This window comes from Geospiza fortis, unplaced genomic scaffold, assembly GCF_000277835.1.
Source record: "Geospiza fortis unplaced genomic scaffold, GeoFor_1.0 scaffold188, whole genome shotgun sequence".
Classification (NCBI taxonomy): domain Eukaryota; kingdom Metazoa; phylum Chordata; class Aves; order Passeriformes; family Thraupidae; genus Geospiza; species Geospiza fortis.
This window is the reverse complement of record NW_005054337.1, coordinates 3,014,929-3,034,642: the sequence shown is the minus strand read 5'-3', so window position 1 is coordinate 3,034,642 and position 19,714 is coordinate 3,014,929. Positions and strand designations below refer to the sequence as shown.

The 19,714-nt window shown below is 46.8% G+C and overlaps 1 protein-coding gene across 1 annotated transcript in view; it reads left to right on the top strand.

Moving 5' to 3' along the window:
* CTNNBL1 (catenin beta like 1) overlaps nucleotides 1-19,225 on the top strand; it is a 60,685-nt gene extending 41,460 nt beyond the window's left edge. Inside the window, exons 12-16 of the mRNA XM_014307532.2 lie at nucleotides 6,407-6,504; nucleotides 7,547-7,627; nucleotides 13,111-13,248; nucleotides 13,841-13,913; nucleotides 18,973-19,225. Coding sequence (XP_014163007.2) covers nucleotides 6,407-6,504; nucleotides 7,547-7,627; nucleotides 13,111-13,248; nucleotides 13,841-13,913; nucleotides 18,973-19,061 — 479 coding nt within the window. The 3' untranslated portion in view covers nucleotides 19,062-19,225. The remainder of the gene's footprint in view (nucleotides 1-6,406; nucleotides 6,505-7,546; nucleotides 7,628-13,110; nucleotides 13,249-13,840; nucleotides 13,914-18,972) is intronic.
* Nucleotides 19,226-19,714: the final 489 nt, after the last annotated feature.

The window sequence follows — 19,714 nt, the reverse complement described above, 5'->3', positions numbered from 1 at the left end:
CCCTGGGGCCTGTCACACCATTGTCCTGACACGGTGTGAGCAGCACAGTGTGTGCTTTACTCTGCTCAGTGTTGCCCCAACCATGCAGTAGTTGCTCCTGTGGGGAACCCGGCACAGGCTCCTGGGTGCCTCTGGCTTTAAGGGAAATGGTGCAGGTGTGGCATGATGGAACTGGTTCCCTCTGTGCTGTTCTGGTCCTAGGAACATGCTGCTTTTTGCTTATCTCTTTGTTTATTGATCAAAAAGAACTCTCGTGTTCAGTCTGGATCTTTTCTCATAAAAACTTTATCCTGCGTTCAATCTGTTTTAAAAAAATTAATTAGGACAACATTGTATTAGGAGAGCTTTCATGTGGATGCCAAATGAAGGAAGAGATTTCTTTAAAGGATTCTTTGGAATGGCTTTGCAGCAGTGGCACCAGTATTTATTTAAAGCAGCTCTGAGGAGCTGGGCTGTGCTTGCCCTCCCTGCATTGCTGCTGGGATGGTGTTGGGCTGGGCACCCCAGGCTGTGCTGTAAAACTCAAAATCCTCAATGGGCTCTGAAACCTGGGCCCTAATTACATCTGCCTAAAGGCCAGCCTTGCTAAAATGCCCCAGCACTGGGTGAGGCACCAAACAGCTCTGCTGAAGGGTTTGTCCTGCCTGTCCCTCTGTCCCTTTGTGTGCAGTGGCTTAAGTGCCACCAGGCTGTGGATCCGGGCATCCACTGTGGCTCCAGGTGCTTCTCCTCTCCCAGGACATCCAGTGCTCAATCTCCAGAGCACCAAATCTTCTGTATGTATTTGATGCTTGTAGGAAAATATCCCCTTGTCTTTATTTTATAGCAGTGTTGCTATTTACATAAGAGATAGTCTATAAAACCATGTTTGTTTTATTGTCTCTAAGGCAGTGTTCTGAATGTGACAAAATAATAAATACCCCAGTGAAAAAAAATCTCGATGTGACTTGCTGAGCTTTTATTTATTGCAGAAATTTATAATCCAAATTAAATTTGATAAAAGTAACTTCTCTGTAATGTATTTCTTCCTTTCTAAATGCTAGCATAAAGGTGTCAGTGCTGGTTAGCTACATTTTAAACATTGTCAGTGTTTAAAAATTATTTTACTCTAGGGAGCCTGTGAACAATTTAAATCCAAACTGCACATATTCATGCTTTATGTACACTATGTAATTAGGAAAAAAGAAAGGGAAAATTTCTTAACCATCTTTATGGATGATCTGAGCCTGAAGATTGGGCCTGTGGTGTCTAACTGAGTGCACATTATCTACACTTGAATTTTGCCTGTGTTTGTACAGATCATTATATTAGGATATTAGATTTGGGAGAAAAAACTCATTGGAAGCAATTTCCCTTTTTCTGAGGCAGTGAAGCAACTCAAAGCAGAGATATTTTGCAGCTGAAGACAGAAATGGCTTAGAGTTTTCCTGTGTCTGTGGATTTGCAGTACTCATGTGAGTGCCCAGTGGGTTGGACTGCAACAAAGAGAACCAGCCTGGCTGTGTAGGAGGTGTTATAGTTGTGTATTGTGAGCTGGTTGAACAGCAGTGTCCCTTGAATGTCTGTGAATGCAGGGAGTGCACAGAAATCTGCCTCTGGGTGGTTCTTGGCATAAATAGAGGGTAAGATTTTAAATAACAGTTCTGTGTTGTGGCTTTTGAAAAGTGGAGGTTGCTATATAAGCATCTACATTCCAAAAACCTTCCTGCTGCAGAGCTGAGAGTTGGGGTGTCCCCCTGTCCATGAGGGTGCAGCAGCTCTCAGCACAGTCAAGTCACAGCATTGGATGCTGGTTTAAAATTCTTGAACAGTCTCAGTGAGCTAAAAATGGAGAAAACACAAATTCCTCCTGAATTAGAGAGTCTGTAGTGAAGCAATCATAGCTGGCTCGACAGGCTGTATATCCTCCTGCTCTTTCTCAGGATGGTTATTTGCAGCTGAGTTTTGCCCACTTGGAGAGTGTAATGAACTATAAAAGGATGTTTGTCCAATTCATCTTCATTTAAAAGCCTTCTCTTGTCTTAGATGTCGGTTTTACTTAGGAATGCTTAATTTGATAACCTGAGAATTAGTTCAGCCAGTTTCCAAAGGAGAATTCCTATCGCTGGGGTGTTTTGCTTGTTTGCCCTCTATCAGTAACAAAGCCTCTTTTGGAAATCCTCAGCTACACCCTCCCTTTAAAAACAACAACAAAACCCATTTCTTAGTAAATATACTCTTAGTCCTTTTTGACATGCACTAAAAGCAGCAGAGCCCTTGGAATGAATGTCTGCCTCAGAGCCAGGTTCCCTGGGCGTGGGGAAGTGAAAAGGCAGCAGCAGAAACATGGCCTGATAAGGAATTATTGGTATTAACTGAGCACCCTCTGCCAGCCAGCAGAAAATGTTTTTCTTTTGGTGGTCTTGAGGAGTGAGCACACAGGGAAGGCATCAGTCTGTTTAAGCAGAACTTTATTATGCCTATTTGTTATTTCACCATCACCCTCCGACAGGAACCTGTGATTTGAGTGAGCCATGATGCTGAGAACAGAGTTAAATTTATCTCAATTAAAGTGAGCGTGCTCTGTTGCAAGAACATCAGAAAAATAAACTTTCTCAGTCAATAGAAAGAATTTTGTTTTACATTCAGCTTGATGACTGGATCTAGCTCACCAGGGCTGTTGCATGTGGAGCTTTTCCAACCCTCCCAGGCCCCCCTTCACCCCTCCATAAAATTAGTGTTTCTTGCTTGTTTTCAGTATTTTAAGATAAGATTTTTCTTGGCAAAATGCAGTGATACTCGAGTGGGTTACTCTTCTGAAATGTAAATTATTAATGTGCGTGGCAACAAGTCAGGTTATCAGATGCTACACCACTGGAATGGCATGTCCCAGTGCCACCTGTAATGCTGCCATGGACCAGTGACTTCATCCAGGTTTCACTAAAGCAGCCTTGAACCCACAGAGTTGTGTGCCTAGGAGGGGTAGAAGTATCTCAAAGAGCTCGCTTGCTTTTTTCTAGTATTTTCCTGCTTCTAATTAGAAAATACAATTTATCTTAAGTGTTCTTTACAAGACCGAAGGTTCTTAAATGTGTTCTACTGGGTTCACCAGATCATCTGCTTGGCCTCCAATGGGCTGCTGTCCCTGGCATCCAGAACTGCCCACTGTCCCCTTCCTGCAGGGTGATGCTTGCCTCCTCTTCCTCGCTGTTGAGCTTCCTCCCCTGCCAGGCAGATGTCCATTATAATGAGATGTAAAAAGAAAAAAAAAAGCAGGGGATGGGGATAATAAAGGCAGAGGAGTGTAGTGTTACAGCTTGATTTGACAGGACCTCCTGCTGTTGCAGCTGCCAGTGCCAGCCATGGAATAGATTAATCTGTATTCCAACACGCCGAGCTGAAGTCAAGATCGATCTAATTAGGGTGTTTTAAACACTGCTTGCATGCTGAAGTCTCTGTGCCTGTCTGGAGAGAGAAAGGCTCCCAAGAGCTTGAGGTGATGCTGGGCCAAGCAGGACCCTGGTGCTGCTGCAGGAAGCACATGGAATATGACCTCCTAGAGCCAGGGATGGTGCCCTGCAGGATTGGGATCGTGGGGAGTGGCAGGGCTTGCAAGCGAGCCAGCCATGGGGCAGCAGCAGTGCTGCTGGCTGGTGAGAGAGAAGCCTCCCATCTTCCCACATCCGTAAATTTGGGGGATTTTTGGGATGTTTGCATGAAAAAAGTTGTTCTTGATGCATAGTAGCTGCTGGTACCTGTTATTTCTGTGGAGGCACCTTTGTGGTGCTTCAGCAGAGCTTGATTTGGTGTTTGCTTCTCAAAGGAATCATGTTTAGTCATTCCTTGAAATAGAGCCTCTGCAGCCTCTGCCTCTGGCCTTGTCTGTGCCCTCCCTGGAAGTGATGCCTTTTGTGCAGGGGATGTGGACTTTGGCTGAGTGTTACACTCCTATGGAGAAGCTCCCAGAATATTCTCTAGCAGGGAGGCTGCCTGTGGCTTCACCCTGGGGCAATGCACAGCTCATGGCCTCTGTCTGCACTGAGATCAAAGCCAGGCAGCTGCAGGTTCTGTGTTCTGGGGACTCAAAACAGCATCAGCTACTCACCATTTCCCAAAGGAGATCCAACCCTGAGTAAATATTGTGATTACAGCTTTTAAAACGTTGCCCATATGAGATAGAGGTTGGGTCAGTCCATGGTAAAATGGTGCGACCCCATCTGTGGGAGCCTGCACCCCAAGGTTCGTGTTTCTCCCTCCCATGGCTGTGCAAACACTTTAATCCACTGAATCACGGACTCAGCCTCTCATTCCATCAAGCTTTGCCCTCATTTTGGCCAGTGTCCTTGCCTGTGGATGTTGGTATTTATTGGGCCAGGGTTTGTGTTATCAGGCATAACCTTGATTTTGGGGTGTGACATAAAACACACTAGTGTGTTATTTTTCAGGAAGCTGATAAAAAACCAGTTTAGATAGTTCAGAAATATTTCTGTAAAATATTTCTTTGAACATTTTGACTAGGCAACTGAGTATTTCCTGGATTTTGTGCAGTGATATGTTGAAAGAATAACCTTGTTCTCAAAACCTCTGTGTCAGCTCCTTTAGACTTGTCAGTAGTTTTAAAGATTTTATTGATAAAATGGATAAATATCTGCATACAACCACCAAAGCAAAAATGATAGCTAAAATACATTTCCTAGTAAAGGAATATTGGAAAAAAGCAATGAAGATAGATCATTGGTGAGAATACTGCTACTAAAATGCTGCATCAACACTTCCAAAAAAAGAAGGTTGGGGGAAAAAATAGTGTGACATACAGAATGCTGACTTCTTCCTAAACCAGCAGAGCATATGTTGGCATATATGGGGAAAAAATTCCTTCATTTTGTTGAATTTCTTTCTCCTTAAGAAAATGAAAACTTGCCAGAACTTGAAGGTTTTTACAGTGCTTTTAATGTCAACAGTTAATTTGGTGTAGCTTTTAGTGGAGTAGCAGTTTGTGTGCAGTGGGAGCGTGCTCTGCCACCCCGGAGCCATCGTTCAGCCCCGTGGGGCTGTCGGAATGACGGAGCAGCCACACGGTGCGGCCACCCGATAAACCTGTTATCTGCCTGCTCCTCCTGCCAGCCACGCTCCCAATCTCCTTGGAACATGAAAAATTGACACCACCTCAGGCAGAAATCTGTTTCGAAAAGGAAGCTCCATTTATAAGCAGCTAATGAAAAGGGGGGGTGTTCGTGTGCCTGTGCAGCCTCTCCTGGTGCTGCCCTTGTGCGGGATGCAGATAATCCATGCAGCAGGGAGCATGGGCACCCTGGCCAGGCAGCCTGCGTGCCTTCACCTTCCAGAGCCCAGGTATTTGAGAGCAGGAGCTCCCAGCAAACATGGTTGTGTCACTGGTTCTTTGTGCTGGACTGATCGATCAGGGCTGCTCGTGGCTCTGGGCTGGGCAGTGCTGAGGAAATGCATGGTGTGACAGCAATGAGATGGTGATCCCTCTCCTCTGCATGCTGTGTTTCCCCCTCTGAAAATATCAAATCTTGAGGCCTCATTGCTTCCTACCACCATGGCTAAGGAGCTGTTTATGGCCATTAATTTTCATCAGTCTTAATCAGCAAGATTACAGTGAGCACATCTTGGAAAAGCTAGGGTGGCTAAACCAGCAGGTCTGTGCTTAATGCAGTCATGCAGGTGGGAAGTTGTACTGACTGGTTTGGAAAGGGAAGGAGATTCAAGCCCTTCTCCTTTGCTTTGCACTGCTGTGCTTGGGCTTGGGGAGAGTGGCTCAGTCACCTCTCAGAGTGGTGAGACATTGACGCAGGTGTCTCCTGTGGGCTTGCAGCCTTGAATTTTATTTGTCTCCTTGGTTTGTGCTGAAAAATATGACCCCCAAGTGCAATTGAGAAGACTGTAAACATGTTTATTTGGTCGCTTCTGGTTTGTTGTAGACCATTTATATTCATTGATGGGACTTTCTTTAAATGAAAGTGGTTGGTTTGAGAATTTTTCCACTAGCTCATACCTCTTCAGTCTCTGCAGGAGTGCACTTATTCCCTTTCTCCAGCTCTCTTGTTTCAGTAGCTGTCCCTGCTTTGGTGACTTGAGGGTCATTTGGATGCTGGTTTTGGCCAGGGCTCCTTTAGGCACAAAAGAGGAGAAAACCAGAGTGAAACTTGTGCTCTATGTAAGGTGCTTTAGGTCCCTGAGGCAGAGGAGGAGGAGACCTCACTGGAGGGGCTGGAATGAGGAGCTGTCTCTGCTCCCTGCAAGGAGCTACTCTGTCTCCTCTCACTGTGATGGGAAGGAACCAAGGTTCTGCTTATCAACAGCTACATGCTGGAGTGTTAATAGTGAATTTAATGGCTTGTTACAGAGGGAAATAAGCTCCTCTTCCTGATCTCAGCCTGCAATTTTCATTTTGTATTTCTAGAACATGTCTGTTCCATCCTGGCTTCCCTTCTGCGAAACCTGAGAGGGCAGCAGAGGACACGGTTACTGAATAAATTCACAGAGAATGACAGTGAGAAGGTGAGTGCTGAAAGTGTCTCAGTCTCTGGGCTGCCAGGTTGGGAGGGTTCTTGCCCAGGGTGCCTGGTGAGCTCGCTGAGTTACCATCCTTGTACCTGCCTGCAGAGACTTCTGCTGTCACAGACCTTTGTTCTCTCATTCACATTGTATCTACAAACTGAAAAACTGGACATTCAGTGCATGGCCTCCACATCCATCCCCTGGGCTCTTGTTTTCTGGTGCCCTTACATATGGGGGTGACAATTCTCTCCTGGGTTGTGTCTCTGCTGAAACCTGGCCCTAGAAGACAATCTGCAGTTTTACATCGTGCTGGCTCTGAGATCAGGACAGTGTGGAAAGGTGCCAGTGTGTCTGGTGAAGCTCTTTTGCAGAGAGTTTAGCAGTTTCTATGGTACGCATTTAATGTTCTCCACTCTTCTCCTAGAATGTTTCATTTTAGTGGTGTTTGCTCTGGGAAATTCTTCCCAAAATATTTATATGGTGGTGGATAGATCAAAGCTTTGCAGAAAAGAAATAGCTTTTGCAAACAAGGGATCCCAAGGGAATTGTAAATTCTGCCACTGGGAAAATACTGGTTCCTTAGTATTCCTCATTAGTGTGTTTTAAAGGTGTTTTTCATAACCTGTTCTACCAATTGTAGATAATTACTAGACAGGATTTCAGCTGCCCTAACACAATTCAGAGGAGAGTGGGAGAACTGGAACATCCAGCACAGATAGACAAGTCTACTGGGGAAACCAGGAGCCTGGAGGATCACAGCACAGAGAGTGAGCTGGGGACACGTGTCTGTTTGCTGCCATTTATCTGGCACTGATGGGGCCGTGTTCCCATATAGGATGACATCCAAAGCCTGCAGCCCCAGCGTGCTCATCCAACCAGCACTTGTACCCTCCTTCTGTAACATGTTCCTTCCCAGGAGGGACAGAGCTGCCTGTTGCTTTGTGAAGGCTGAAGCTGAGAGGAAAACAAAATTACAGGAAGGATTAAAGATGATTGCGTTGCTCTTTTTTCTTGCTTATGTCTCTCTCTTCTGCCATTGCAGGTTGATAGGCTGATGGAACTGTATTTTAAGTACCTGGATGCAATGCAGGCAGCTGATAAGAAGATTGATGGGGAGAAACACGTATGTATTGCTTAAGTTTTACCAGGTCATGTCTGTAACACCTCTGCACGGCCATGTCATCTGTACAGGACTTCTGGCTCAGCCAGTCACTGTTCTCATACCTGTGCTGTTCCTCTTAATTCCTGTTGCCTCACCTTCCAAGTTCCAGGTAACCTCAGATAAAGTGGGCCAAGAATTTCTCTACAAGTGCTTCTGGCTGTCTCTTAGAGTGAATTTTACTAGAAGTACCTAAGTCTGTCTGTGCTTCAATTTGCCTTCACTTTTGCCTGGCTGCAGTCCTGCTTGGTTTGGCAGATGGAGAGCAGGTGAAATGCAGAGAGACAATTACATGATAATGTGTGAGGCCTCCTACCCTGGTCTGCAGAGTTGTGATCAGCAATGAGGAAGTGTCTGTGTTGATGAGTTGGCTGAGGAGCAGCCAAAGGGCTGTGTGCTCTCTGCACACCAGCAGTGAACGTTTGAGTGACACGAGCCTTGGTACCGCACAGCACTTTCTTGGAACTGAGGCTGGAACAGACCTTTTGAAAGGGAACGAGCAGCTGGAGTCAGGAAGCAGCTTGCAGAGCTGTTAGCCAGCTTGGCTAGCTTCCCACAAGATTATCTGTATCAGTGCTGGGGAGGGTGTGAGATTGAGTAGCACTGATGGAGAGCAATGGCTGCAGCTGCCGTCGCGCGCGCCGCGCTCTGCGTGCCACGGGCAGCAGCCCCCCGCCAGGCCCCGACAAACAGCTGCCTGCCCGCTGCCTAGGCTGCTTCTCCGGGCACTGCCAAACATTCCGAGGGCATCAGGGCACCGCTGCTGCTCAAAGAGGCACGGGAGTGAGTGATGAATGGAGCTGCTTTTGCTGCTGGCACTCAGGCTCCATATGGGCAGTGGCAGCGGCACCACTGAGCGGTGGCCTGGAGGAAAACAGCATTTAGTCTTTCCTGCTTTCCTTCTGTTCTCTGTCCTTCCTCCTCAGGACAGGGCGAGAAATTATTTATTCTTTACATTTTGGTGTTGGTGTGGGGGCTTTAGAACTCAAAAACCAGATTGGATTTTTTCAGTTGAAGCTTTGTAGTGTGTCAGAGCTGCTTGTACAGAGCCCTAAAATACCACATGCAGAGCAAGGGTATGTGCCCTTTATCCAGGAACACCCTGGAGCAGCCTGCAAACGTTAACATCTGTAGCAAACAGCCAGCACAAAGCAAGAGTGGAGGGAATTTGAGTGTGAAGATCCTTTTGTGGAAGCTTTTCAATTAATAATAATAACCCATTTGTGTCTACTAAATGCATAAGAGAAGTAGAACTAAGGAATGTCACATTCTCCTCCTGTATCCAAAATAAATGGACCTCAATTCTTTACCTTCTATTAGAACTAATAATAGGATTTAGCAGAAGGATCTCATGGGTGCAACGTATTGATCACAACAGATATATAAAATATGATATTCAAGTTCATTCCTAGCTTGGAACACTTTTGGAGAATTATGGTTTGCTTTATTTTGTGCATCATCAGATGGTCAGTGGGACATGGTCTCCTGAGATCTGAAGTGGCTCAAGTGTTTTCCCCTCACATAAATAGGCAAAAGCCATCATTCTGTCTGCCACATCATGGCACTGTCTGGCTGTGACAGGATTTATGGGACACTTTAGTGTTCCTTGTTGTGGCACATGAATCACTGAGGTGGATTGTATGAACACTTTAGAAATGGTGTTCTATCGCTGGGGGGCTTTTGACCTTTCCCTTGCAGTAGAGGACATGGTACCCCAAAACTCTGGTATACAGATCCTCACCTTTCTCCCTGCCCCGTGGAAAAATGAAACTTGGTGAGATTTTACAGGTTCAGCCTACACTGACAAGAGTGAGATCTGAGTCTGATGGACAGAGTATCCTGGTATAAGTCTTGCATTACAAGGAGTGAAAAGCTGCTTACACAAGGAATGACTGAGTGCTTTATCTTTAGTAGTGCAGCTGGCATAAGAAGTTTCTGCTCTTGTAGTTCTCCTTTTTATTTCTTTTAGCTTGGCTTATTTTAGTGATTTGGTTTATAGCCCTGCTTTTCAGCCCATAGCAGTGATGGTAGGGGAATAGTTGAGGGTGGGAGGGGGGGGAGGAGTTTCTGAAGCCAGCTGTTTTGAGGAGGAACAGTTGTAATAATCTGCACCCTGCTTTGGACTGTGAAACAGAATGAGGTCATTGAGCCCCTTCTTAGTGTTACCCCCTTGTTTGCTTCAGTGGAATCTGTTCAGAAAGGTTCAGAGGTGATAACTTGGTGATTATCCTGATTGCCATGGGAAACCCAGGAGCAAAGTCCATGAGAGCATTGTCTCCAACACCTGATGCCTATCTTAGCACTTTTCTCAGAGTTTTTAGTTAATGAAAATATCTTGTTCTCCTCTCAATTTCTTTAATTATTTCTGTAGGAAATGGTGCAACATCCTGTGGCCTTTACCTCTCTCTAAAATGAGGCATAATTATGGGTGGCAGCAATAGCCTTGATGATCTCTAAAGATGGTAGGAAATGACAAGAGATAGTTTAATATTTTTATAGTTCCGCGGAAAATTATGCTCATCAGGTTTATTCAATAGAATATTCTCATCAGACACTTTGTGCTATAATGACTTACAAATTACATGCTAATTGTGGTACAGCTCAGCCACTCCATCCTTGAAGAGGTGGAACTCCTAGGATGACTGTGGTATCCACAGGTGGGGATAACAGGTGGGGATTTGTTTCAGCCCATCCTTTCAGTTTGGTGTGGAAAGACCAAATTGCTTGGAGCTGTGCTGAGGGCAGGACATGATGGCTCTAAGTGTGGCTCTTAGCCTGTGGTCTGAAGGCCCTTCCTGAGCATGTCTTGCATCCCTCAGCTCTCCCCAGTAATACCGACAGAAAGTACTAGGAGGAGAGACTCCATCCTTAGAGCAAGAGACATGTTGTGGTGGTTGTTCTGGTGCACTCCTATTTGGAGCATGTTCATTTCTGTCCACCTGGATTGGCCTTGCTGTTCCACGTGGTGAGGGTGTAAAACCAGGATCCTGGAGTTGTTCTTTGTTCTTGGTCAGTATCCTTTTGCTCTGCCCAGCCGTGCAGTGTGTGCTGGAAGGTGAGTGATAGATGAGGAGGGAGGAGGATGCAGAAATCTCCTCCTGTGCCTGTGTGGAGCAATGTGATTTTTGGTACAGCACTGGCACATCCATCGCATCTTAAGGCTTGGAGTCTCTACCTGACACCTCGAGGCCTGTCAGTCCTGCCTCATTAGTGTGAGAGAAGCTCATTTTAGCTTCATAGAAGCCCATCTTATTGCTGTCTTCTCCCATCAGCAAGGGGCATCTCAGCACATATTGCTGGCAGATTAGAAATGGCACCTGAGCGCTCATTTGGAGGTTAGCGACTGACAGCTTTGAAAGAGAGTCCAAGGGGGAAAGAGGCTGCTTGGTACTGTACTGGAGGCAGACCAGCACTGAAAGGGGGGCTGTGTTTTTTTTTTTTTTTAATAAAAAAAGGACTGTGAAAAGGCACCTAAAAACTGTACTTGTCTTCTAATTCATATCTGCTTAATTTACTGGCACAAAATAATCTTCTCTGCTGAGAGGGTCTGTTGGAGCCACCACCGCTGTGTAATCAAGACTGCGGCTGCCTGGATCCAGCTCCTGTGATCACTGTGCTCGGATCAGAATACAGAGCAGACCTGGCTTTTGTTTCTTGCTCTGGAGATTCAGAGTCCTGGCCTGTGGATGTTTTTCTGCTCAGGAATTTAGCACTGTTGAGAAGAGCAGCCAATGAGCCTGTGTGGAGTGTGAGCAGTAGTACAGGAGTGAGCGTGTTGTCTTTCTTGAGTGTTTTTTTAGATAATTCAGTAAGTGTTCAGCTTGCTCACTAGCCAGACTCATCATTCTTCAGCTTTAGAGACCAGATTTGAGCCATTTGGCATGGATTTAGGGTGAGGGAACTCACTCTCTGCACAGAATTAGATTTTTCTACTTACTGGCAAGAGCTCACATGCAGGCTTTGCCCAGTCATGCCTGTGCCTATGATTTTGAGAACCTGGAGTAAATGACAGCCATGCATGTGTTGGAGTCTTCAGGATCTGAAGCTAAAGTGTCACATCTGAGTGTAGCCGAAGCAGTTGATGTCACAACACGATTAAGAAGGCACTGCCTTCTAAACTTGTTCTTTTACTGGCAGACTGGATTTCTAGGAGGAAAGGAGAAGTATTTCACTACCTAAGCTTTCCTCTTCCTTTCAAGAAGAAGTGAGAATCAGCTGTCTAAGTCACTCCATCATATTTCTATCTGGGGAGCATCCATTGCCCCCCTCCGGGGACAGTTGCACAGGGCTCATTTTCCTTCTTACGCCTAAACCCCTCAACTCACCGCTAGGTGCGAGGGCTTGGCTTGACAGAACAGCAAAATTTGACATCCTCAGTCATCTTTGGTGCTGGTGACTGGGTTCCTGGAGCACATGCACCTGAGGAGGCGCGTCCTGCAGAGCGTTGCAGGTGCGCAGCACTCGCAGGTGATGGCTCTAATGAGGAAATATTGCTCCAGTGGTGTGTGCCTGCCTGCCAACTGCTGCAGAATAAATCACAGAGCTGCTTCCTTTGTTTAAGAATGAATCCTGAAGACAAACCCTAAAATGCAGAAGGTGACATGTGACACAGTTGTTTGGGCCTGTCAGTCCCCATGAGGATGGAGCACAGGCACGTCCTGGGGCCAGCTCAGAGGAGGCTGCTCTGAGCTCACTGCTGGGTGGCTCTTGGCAGTGTTTTAAAGAAGATGAGCTCTCTGGGCATGAGGGATGGAATGGAATGGAGGGATGGAATGGCCTCTTTCATTCTCCCTCTGGGCAGGTCTCTCTGGTGAAACTCATGTATACAGAAGAAGGATGGATGATGGGTCATCATTCCCATGGGAGTCTTTGGCTAAAAAACCCTGTCCTGGGTCTACCCTGGCAGCACCCCTTAGAAACAGCTGGAAGAGCCTGGCTGGGCATGGAAAAGCTGTCCTTGTGCAGGATTTTCAGATGAGGCTTCTCATGTATCAGTCAATCATGAAGCTAGAAGCCTGATAGCTCTTAGAGTGTGCTGGAGTCATGTTCTGCACTGCTGAACAGCACCCTCAGATGGCCAGTAAAAGAGCAGGTTTTGTTCCATTCTGACAAAGAACTTGTAAATCACGGATACATGGGTCTGTTCCATAGTCACACACTCTCACCCCTCAATGTAGAAATGTGATTTGTATGTTTAAATTAAAATTTTGACTTGCAGATCGACACACTTCATGACCAGCAAAGGCAAAACTTTTTGAAAATGGAATGAAATGTTTTGTGAATATAAATGAATTATTAAAAATACTTCGGTGAGAAATATATGTCTGATAATGTTTGGGGGAACAAAGCAATTCTTAAGAAACCACAAATTCCACCAACATTTTGCCACTCCTGATGGGAAGTGCTGTGAGAGAATCCTCTCACCTTTCCTTTGCGTGGCTTTACAGGACATGGTGCGTCGAGGAGAGATCATAGACGATGACATGGAAGATGAATTCTATCTCCGTCGTCTGGATGCCGGGCTCTTTGTGCTGCAGCTCATCTGTTACATCATGGCAGAGATCTGTAATGCCAACGTTCCCCAGGTAAAGCTGCATACAAGGTTGGCAGATCATCTGTGTTTTCATTCATGATGCAGACAAGGCTCTAAATCTTTGCAAATGCTGCATTGAGTAATTGTTTCTCTAATTCCCTTTTTGGGAGGAAACCTCCTTTTTATTGCACTTGTGTCCATACAGCTCCATCAAGTTGCAGCAGATAGGGCATTAGTGGGGACAGAAGTTGATTGCTGTCACTAAATTCATATAATCAGTGTGAGTGAGGTCAGGGTTTGAAATGGAAAGGCCATGTTGATGCCATTGCTGAGGGAGCAGGGGGAAGGGACTTGCTCTCAGGAGGTCTCATAAAAGCACAGCTACAGCTTTTCTTGATGTGTGCAAAATGCTGCATCTCTGCTTCCTCTGTGAATACATTGGGGTTTGTGAATGCATTCTGTGGCTTGTTATTTCTGTGCCATGTGCCTTCCTAGGTGTTCCTGAGCATATGCTGAGGGCTGCCAAGACTGAGTTGGTTTTTGTGGTGTTCAGGTCTCGGCTTATCCCTCAAAGTGGGAAAAAGTGGGGCTGTGTATGGACTTGTGTTGAAGATCTCTTTCTTCTCTGTCCTACTCCCCATCAGATTCGTCAGAGAGTCCACCAGATCCTGAACATGAGAGGCAGCTCCATTAAAATTGTTCGACACATCCTGAAGGGTGAGTAGAGATATTTTTGTGCAAGTGTCTCATTGCTACCAGGGACAGCTTGGTCATGGCTTTGCAGGCTGAGCCTTCACATGTAATTCTCCCTGGCTTCCTGAGCATCTCCAGGCAGCAGCTGAGCAGTGTTCTGAGATCCTGGCAGGGCTGGAATCACCCTGATTAGTGGCGTGCTTTGCTTTGCGTCCGAGTTAGGACACTTGCTGTAGCTGCTGTCAGAGAGCAGCACATCACTGCACGCTTCCATCAGCTCCAGCCTGGCTGGAATTCACTGCTGACATTAACGTGAGAGTAAATATTTAAGGGAAGTGTACATGCCTGCTAGAGGGAAGAATAGTGGAGTCTCATCTTTCATTAACATGGCCTTGCACTTTACCATCTGCACCATATTAGTACCCATGGTGTATTTGTCTTGTTCTTAGTGTCAAATTAATAGGGATTATAGCATTAAAGTATCCTCCATAGCTTTAAAATGTAGCTGTTGTGATTTGCAATCCCAGTTTTAAAGTACTGCTTGTTATTTTTAATGCTCATGGTGAATTAGGGCAATGCCTATTTGAGCTGTAGCCCTCCTCTGCAGCCTGCTGTCCTTCAGCAGCAGCAGCCAGTGGAACTGGAGGAGAGAAGGGCAGGACTCAGCCTCTTCCCATGGCCCCTTGGAGCTGAGAGGCTTAGTGGGAGCAGGAGGGAACCAGAGCTGCCTGGAGAAGATGCTTCCTCATGGAATATATCTGCTCCAAAGGGGCTGTGTTGTTTTCAGTGTGAGGAGAGGAGTCTATTTTTCTTCTGGAGGGAAGGGAAGCTTGACAGCATTTCTGGCATAGTGGGCTGTATTTCAGTGTTTCTGCTTTCTTGGGGAGCAACAATGTTCTCCTGGGCTTTTCTTGCCCCCACTTCAACAATGGCAGGTACACACAGCTTATTTCCTGCAAAACCTGTCGGTTTTCTCCCTTCTCATATGCAGGAAAAAAGGAATCAGAGGACTGGCTGGTATGACAAAATCAAGAGTGATTTTCTGACAGTGTGAAATTACCTGCAGCTATAGGCAATCTCTTTGGCCCTTGTCTTTAGCAATGAGCTGCAAGTTAATGCCTGCTGGTGAGCAGGGGGGCTGCATACGATTTTCTGATTTTAATTCTGATACTTGAAAATTCCTGCCTCTAAACTGCCCCTTTCCAATGTGGACTATGGCCACATCCCTGTTCAGATTCCCACACTTGCCCTGGGCTGTGTGTCCCTGGGGGAGTTGTCTGCACACCTTGCTGGATTTGCACATCTCACGGTCACGGCTCTGGGGTGTTGACTTACATACCAAACTGAATTGGAGGGCAGCTGCATTAAAATTTCATCTGATTCTTTCTTTCCCAGACAGTGACTTGCATTGTGAAAGTTTCTCCGTGGTTGTGTCGGGTGTTGCAAGCTCAGGGTTGCGCTGGGTTGGAGCTCTCAGCAGCAGCACATTCCCTGCCTGAAGGGGCACACTGACTTGTTAATAATGCAGGGATGGGCACAGAGTTTAGGCTCTGACTGCAGCTCTCCCCAACTCTTAAACTTGCCAGTTTTAGAGACTTCTAGAGACAATAATCAAAACCTCAGTGATAAATTTCTTAGTGGATGCTTGTGAAGTCCTGCAGTGGCACCTGGGAGGCAGCACTGGGCTCAGCTGCAGTCTGGGCTCTGAAATTTGAGCATTTCAGTAGTTACACACCTGTGTCCACATGTGCAGTCAGCACAGATTCACCAGCCTGTAACAGCAGCAGCACCAGGGACATGCACCTGCTTTTCTGAAGGAGTCCCTTCCCTGGACACAGCTTGTCAGGGAAGCCAAGGGGCTGGAGCAGGGATTTGGGTGTGAACCCTGCAGTGTGCTGCTGTGATGCAGGGGCAGCAAGGGACTTCCAAAACTTCACTGGAGTCAACTGCACAAGACTCTATTGCAAGTGACTGAGAGATCAGGAGCTTGAGCCTTGGCTGGAATGTTTCCAGGCTACTTCCCAACTTGCTCTCAGGACAGATGAGGACTGGTTTATTTTTACTTTTCGTTCAGTGTTTTGCTCTTGTTCAGTTTTTATTTTCTATTTTTGCATACTAATTAGGTGCTCAGTTTTTAGTTTGATTTTTATGGCCTACATATTCTCCATGTTTCTCTGGCAACCTGACAGCTGATGGATCCCTTGGGGTGGCTCAGAATTACTTACGATGCAAGCAAGGAAGCGAGGCTGTTTTCTTATGGTAGAGCTTTCAAGGGGGAGGAGTGGGCAGGGAATAACGGGAGGCTCATTAATGCATTTCTGCAGGCTGACCAGTCCTCCCACACTTCCTTTTTCAGAGATCAAGCATTTCTTCCAACAGGACAGTTAGTTTATGCTTTGGAAGGAAACAACTGAGTGGTGTGTACCTTGGCTAGGGAGATGTTTTGGGGATGGAGGCTGGACTGGGGATGGCAGCAGTGTCTGTATCTTGGGGAGGTGCCTGATCTCCATCTGTCATTGGGAATGGAGTGAGGCACAGGCTTCTCTGAAGTGATACTTGGCTCTGGAATGGCAAATCTCCCTGTTCTTCACTGATCCAGAGGGACTAGCCATTGATCCTGGCTACCTCAGGAGCTCTGTCAGAGCTGCTCCTGCTGAGGCCCCCCCTCACACCTGGTGTCAGATGAGCAGGCACACTGGGAGCTGGGCATGTGGAATGCCTGCTGCACATTCCAGCCCAAAACCTGTTAGCACAGGTAAACACAAAGGAAGGGTCAGTGTGCTCTGAGGATGGAGCTTGGTCTGGCTCATGGTGCCTCCATCTGTGCAGGCTCCAGAGCTTCCAATATCTATTACAAGCCTCAGTATTTCCCAATTGATTTTTACTGTTCTGTAACCATTGTATTTTGTCTAATGAAGCAGAAACCAATCTTGGGCCCTTTCCCTTTGTGTAGCTACAGCAGTGTGTAAGCTCTGGTTAACTGTTGGCAGGAGCAGCTTACATTTGATTTTTTTTAGCAGTCTCAGTGAAGTGGTGGAATTTTAAATAAAAAAGTAAATACATAAAATCTCAGTTGGAGATTTACTTTTTTAAGCCTGGTTCTGGGGGTTTTATCTGGTGTCTTCAAGCTGCTAATGCTTCAAATGAACATTAGCAGCTGTCATAACCCAGTAAACATTCTGCCTTAGATTAACAGGGGTTTTAGTCTTACAAAGACTAGATATTTAGAAGGAGGAATGCTAAGCTTTTAGACAAGATAAGAAGAATTTGTGTCTTGTTTTTGTTTGGGTGATCTCCTGGTACAAAGAAGAGCAGTGTCATTAGTGGCACTCAGTGGCTCCCTGCTCCAGCCCTAGTCCAAGCAGTCTGGCTATCCTACAGCTGGGGGCAGAGCTGCCGGCTGTGCCAGGCTTGGAGACTATGGCTGTCCCTCACCTGGGCTTGGAGAGGCCACTGCAGGTGGGAAGTGTTGCCCTTGGGCTGCAATAAACTCCAGCACTCACATCCACTGTCATGTTCCAGAGGCACTTACCCTGGTGGAGCATGGAAGGGCTGCTGGGGACAGAGCTGGCTCCTCCACCAGCCCCACTACTCAGGCTCTGGTACTGCCTGAGGGGACAGGGGAGCCTGAGCTAAGAAGGGGACCCCATCCCTGTGCACTGGGATCATCTCGTGCCTGAGGTTTGGATCCCCAGCCCAGCCCAGAGCCCACACAGCATGGCAGGGCCGAGCTGCCTCACAGCAGTCAGTCCATACACAGGGACCTACAAGGAATCCCTCCTTGCAGGAGCTTTCTGCTGCTTTTAAGAGCTGTGGAGAGCAGCTCATACACTGAGAGAAGGTGCCCTGATCTGGTCCCTTTGCTAGAACAGTGGGCAGCTCAGGTTCACCTGCAGCAAACCTCAGCGTTGCCACCTGCTCACGTTACAGGTACCAGAGCGGTTTATAAATATTAAAAATATTTTTCCCAGAGGCTTGGTAAAGAACTCTACTGCTTTTACATGGAGAGAGAGAGTGTGTACACACAGGAGGGAAGACTCCCACATCAGCTAACTTCTGCCTGTCCTCACTGCTTTCAGTGCTCCTGTAACAAAGGCTTTGATGGAGCTCAGAGCGTGTAGCTGTGCTAAATGTATAAATATTAAAGCAAACTTTCTGCAGCAACTTACCATTCAGTGCTGAATACAAGCTGTTCTGTTTGTTTGGAAGAAGGAAAAGAATGCAAGCAGGCGGAGGCAGGGAAGTGCTGTCTTAACCATCAGCCTGCTCCTGATTCCTCAGATTTGTTCAGCTCCTTGCTTCTGCAGCTCAGAACCTGCTTTTCATATTTGCTTTTTAAACCGTCTCTGAAAATGCAGGTTGTGGTTGCAGGAAGGAGGGAGCTGGTAGGGGATGAGAGCTGACAGCTCCAAATGAATATCAGGAAGGAGAGCTACAGAGGGAATGTTTAGTTCTGTGGTGTTTGGCCATGTGCATGGATGGGCAAGTCTGTGGTCAGGTCTGGTGTCCTCTGCCTGATGACAAGTAGTTTGGTTTGTGGTTAAATCTGAACTGGTGGCTTTTCTTCTGTGTGGTTAAAAGCACTGGGTGGATGGAGGAATTGGTGTCTCCTGGGCAAAACTCCTTGTTCAGGATGCTTGGACAGCAGGCAGGTTAAACCCAGGGCTGGGAATGATTGACAGTTGTCACAGACCCTGCCTGACCTTTCCTGGTGACACTCAGTGTCCAAAGGGACCTGGGAAGCCAGTGATTTATGGTACTGTTGGCATTTCTTGGGCATAATGCCATGACTCCCATGCCAGGGAATGGGTGCTCCTGGGTGCTGCTGTGTGCTTGGGCCAGAGCAGGGAGTTCTCTGTGTCTGTCTGCCTCAAAAGCTTTAATGAGTGTAGCAGGTGTTTGTTATGCAAAGCTTTAACCCTGGGGATGGGCAGGAAAACCATCAATGCTCCTTGCATTAATTCCCATGTGGCTGTTTGCAGTAGTGTGGGTGTAGATTCCTCTGTGGTGTCTGCAGGAGTTGTGGCCCTTTGTTGCTGTGGCACTCAAAGCCTGTGTCCCTGTGCTCTCTCTCTCCCTGCAGAGTACGCAGAGAACATCGGGGACGGGAAGAACCAGGAGTTCCGGGAGAGCGAGCAGAAACGGATCCTGGATCTGCTGGAGAATTTCTGAGGCCCTGGGAGACACCTCTGTGTCTGCCCACAAGGACCTGGCGCCAGTCCTCCCTCCTCCTGCCCCTCCTCCAGCCTCTATTGCACGATCAAAGTGATGTTTCTGTGAAACTGCTTCTAAATGGGATTTGGGAGATATTAAAGATAGTTTGCTTTTTTTTTTTAGTTGCTGGTTTGTTATTTGAGCAGTGTTCTGTGAGTGGGGCTGCAGCTGCATACCCAGCACAAAGCCAGCATGAGGTTCTCATCTTTTTTATCTTTTTCCCCCTAAATCAAGCTGCCAAGGATCAGTGTGAAACAATACAAACGTGTGTGTGGCAGGGAGGGCAGAGAGGAAGCCTGCCTGGCTCGAGAGACTGTTGGCAGGTTATTCCAGCCTGATCCATTAATGAAAATGTACAACCCTTGCTCTGATGGGAACCAGGGAGGCTGAGGTGGTGGTGTGTGTCCAGTTCACCCCTGCAGTGGCAGAAGAGATCCAGGAATTAGCCACATCATCTATTCCTGTTACATCTTCCCAAAGGTGAGTGGGAATTGAAAGTAGGTTCTGGCACAGGCTGGTCGCTGTTCCCTCCTGCAGAGGGAAAAGAGGGAATGAGTCCATTGGGGTTTTACCCAGAACTAAGAGTGAGGGGAGGTAAGCAGTGATATGCC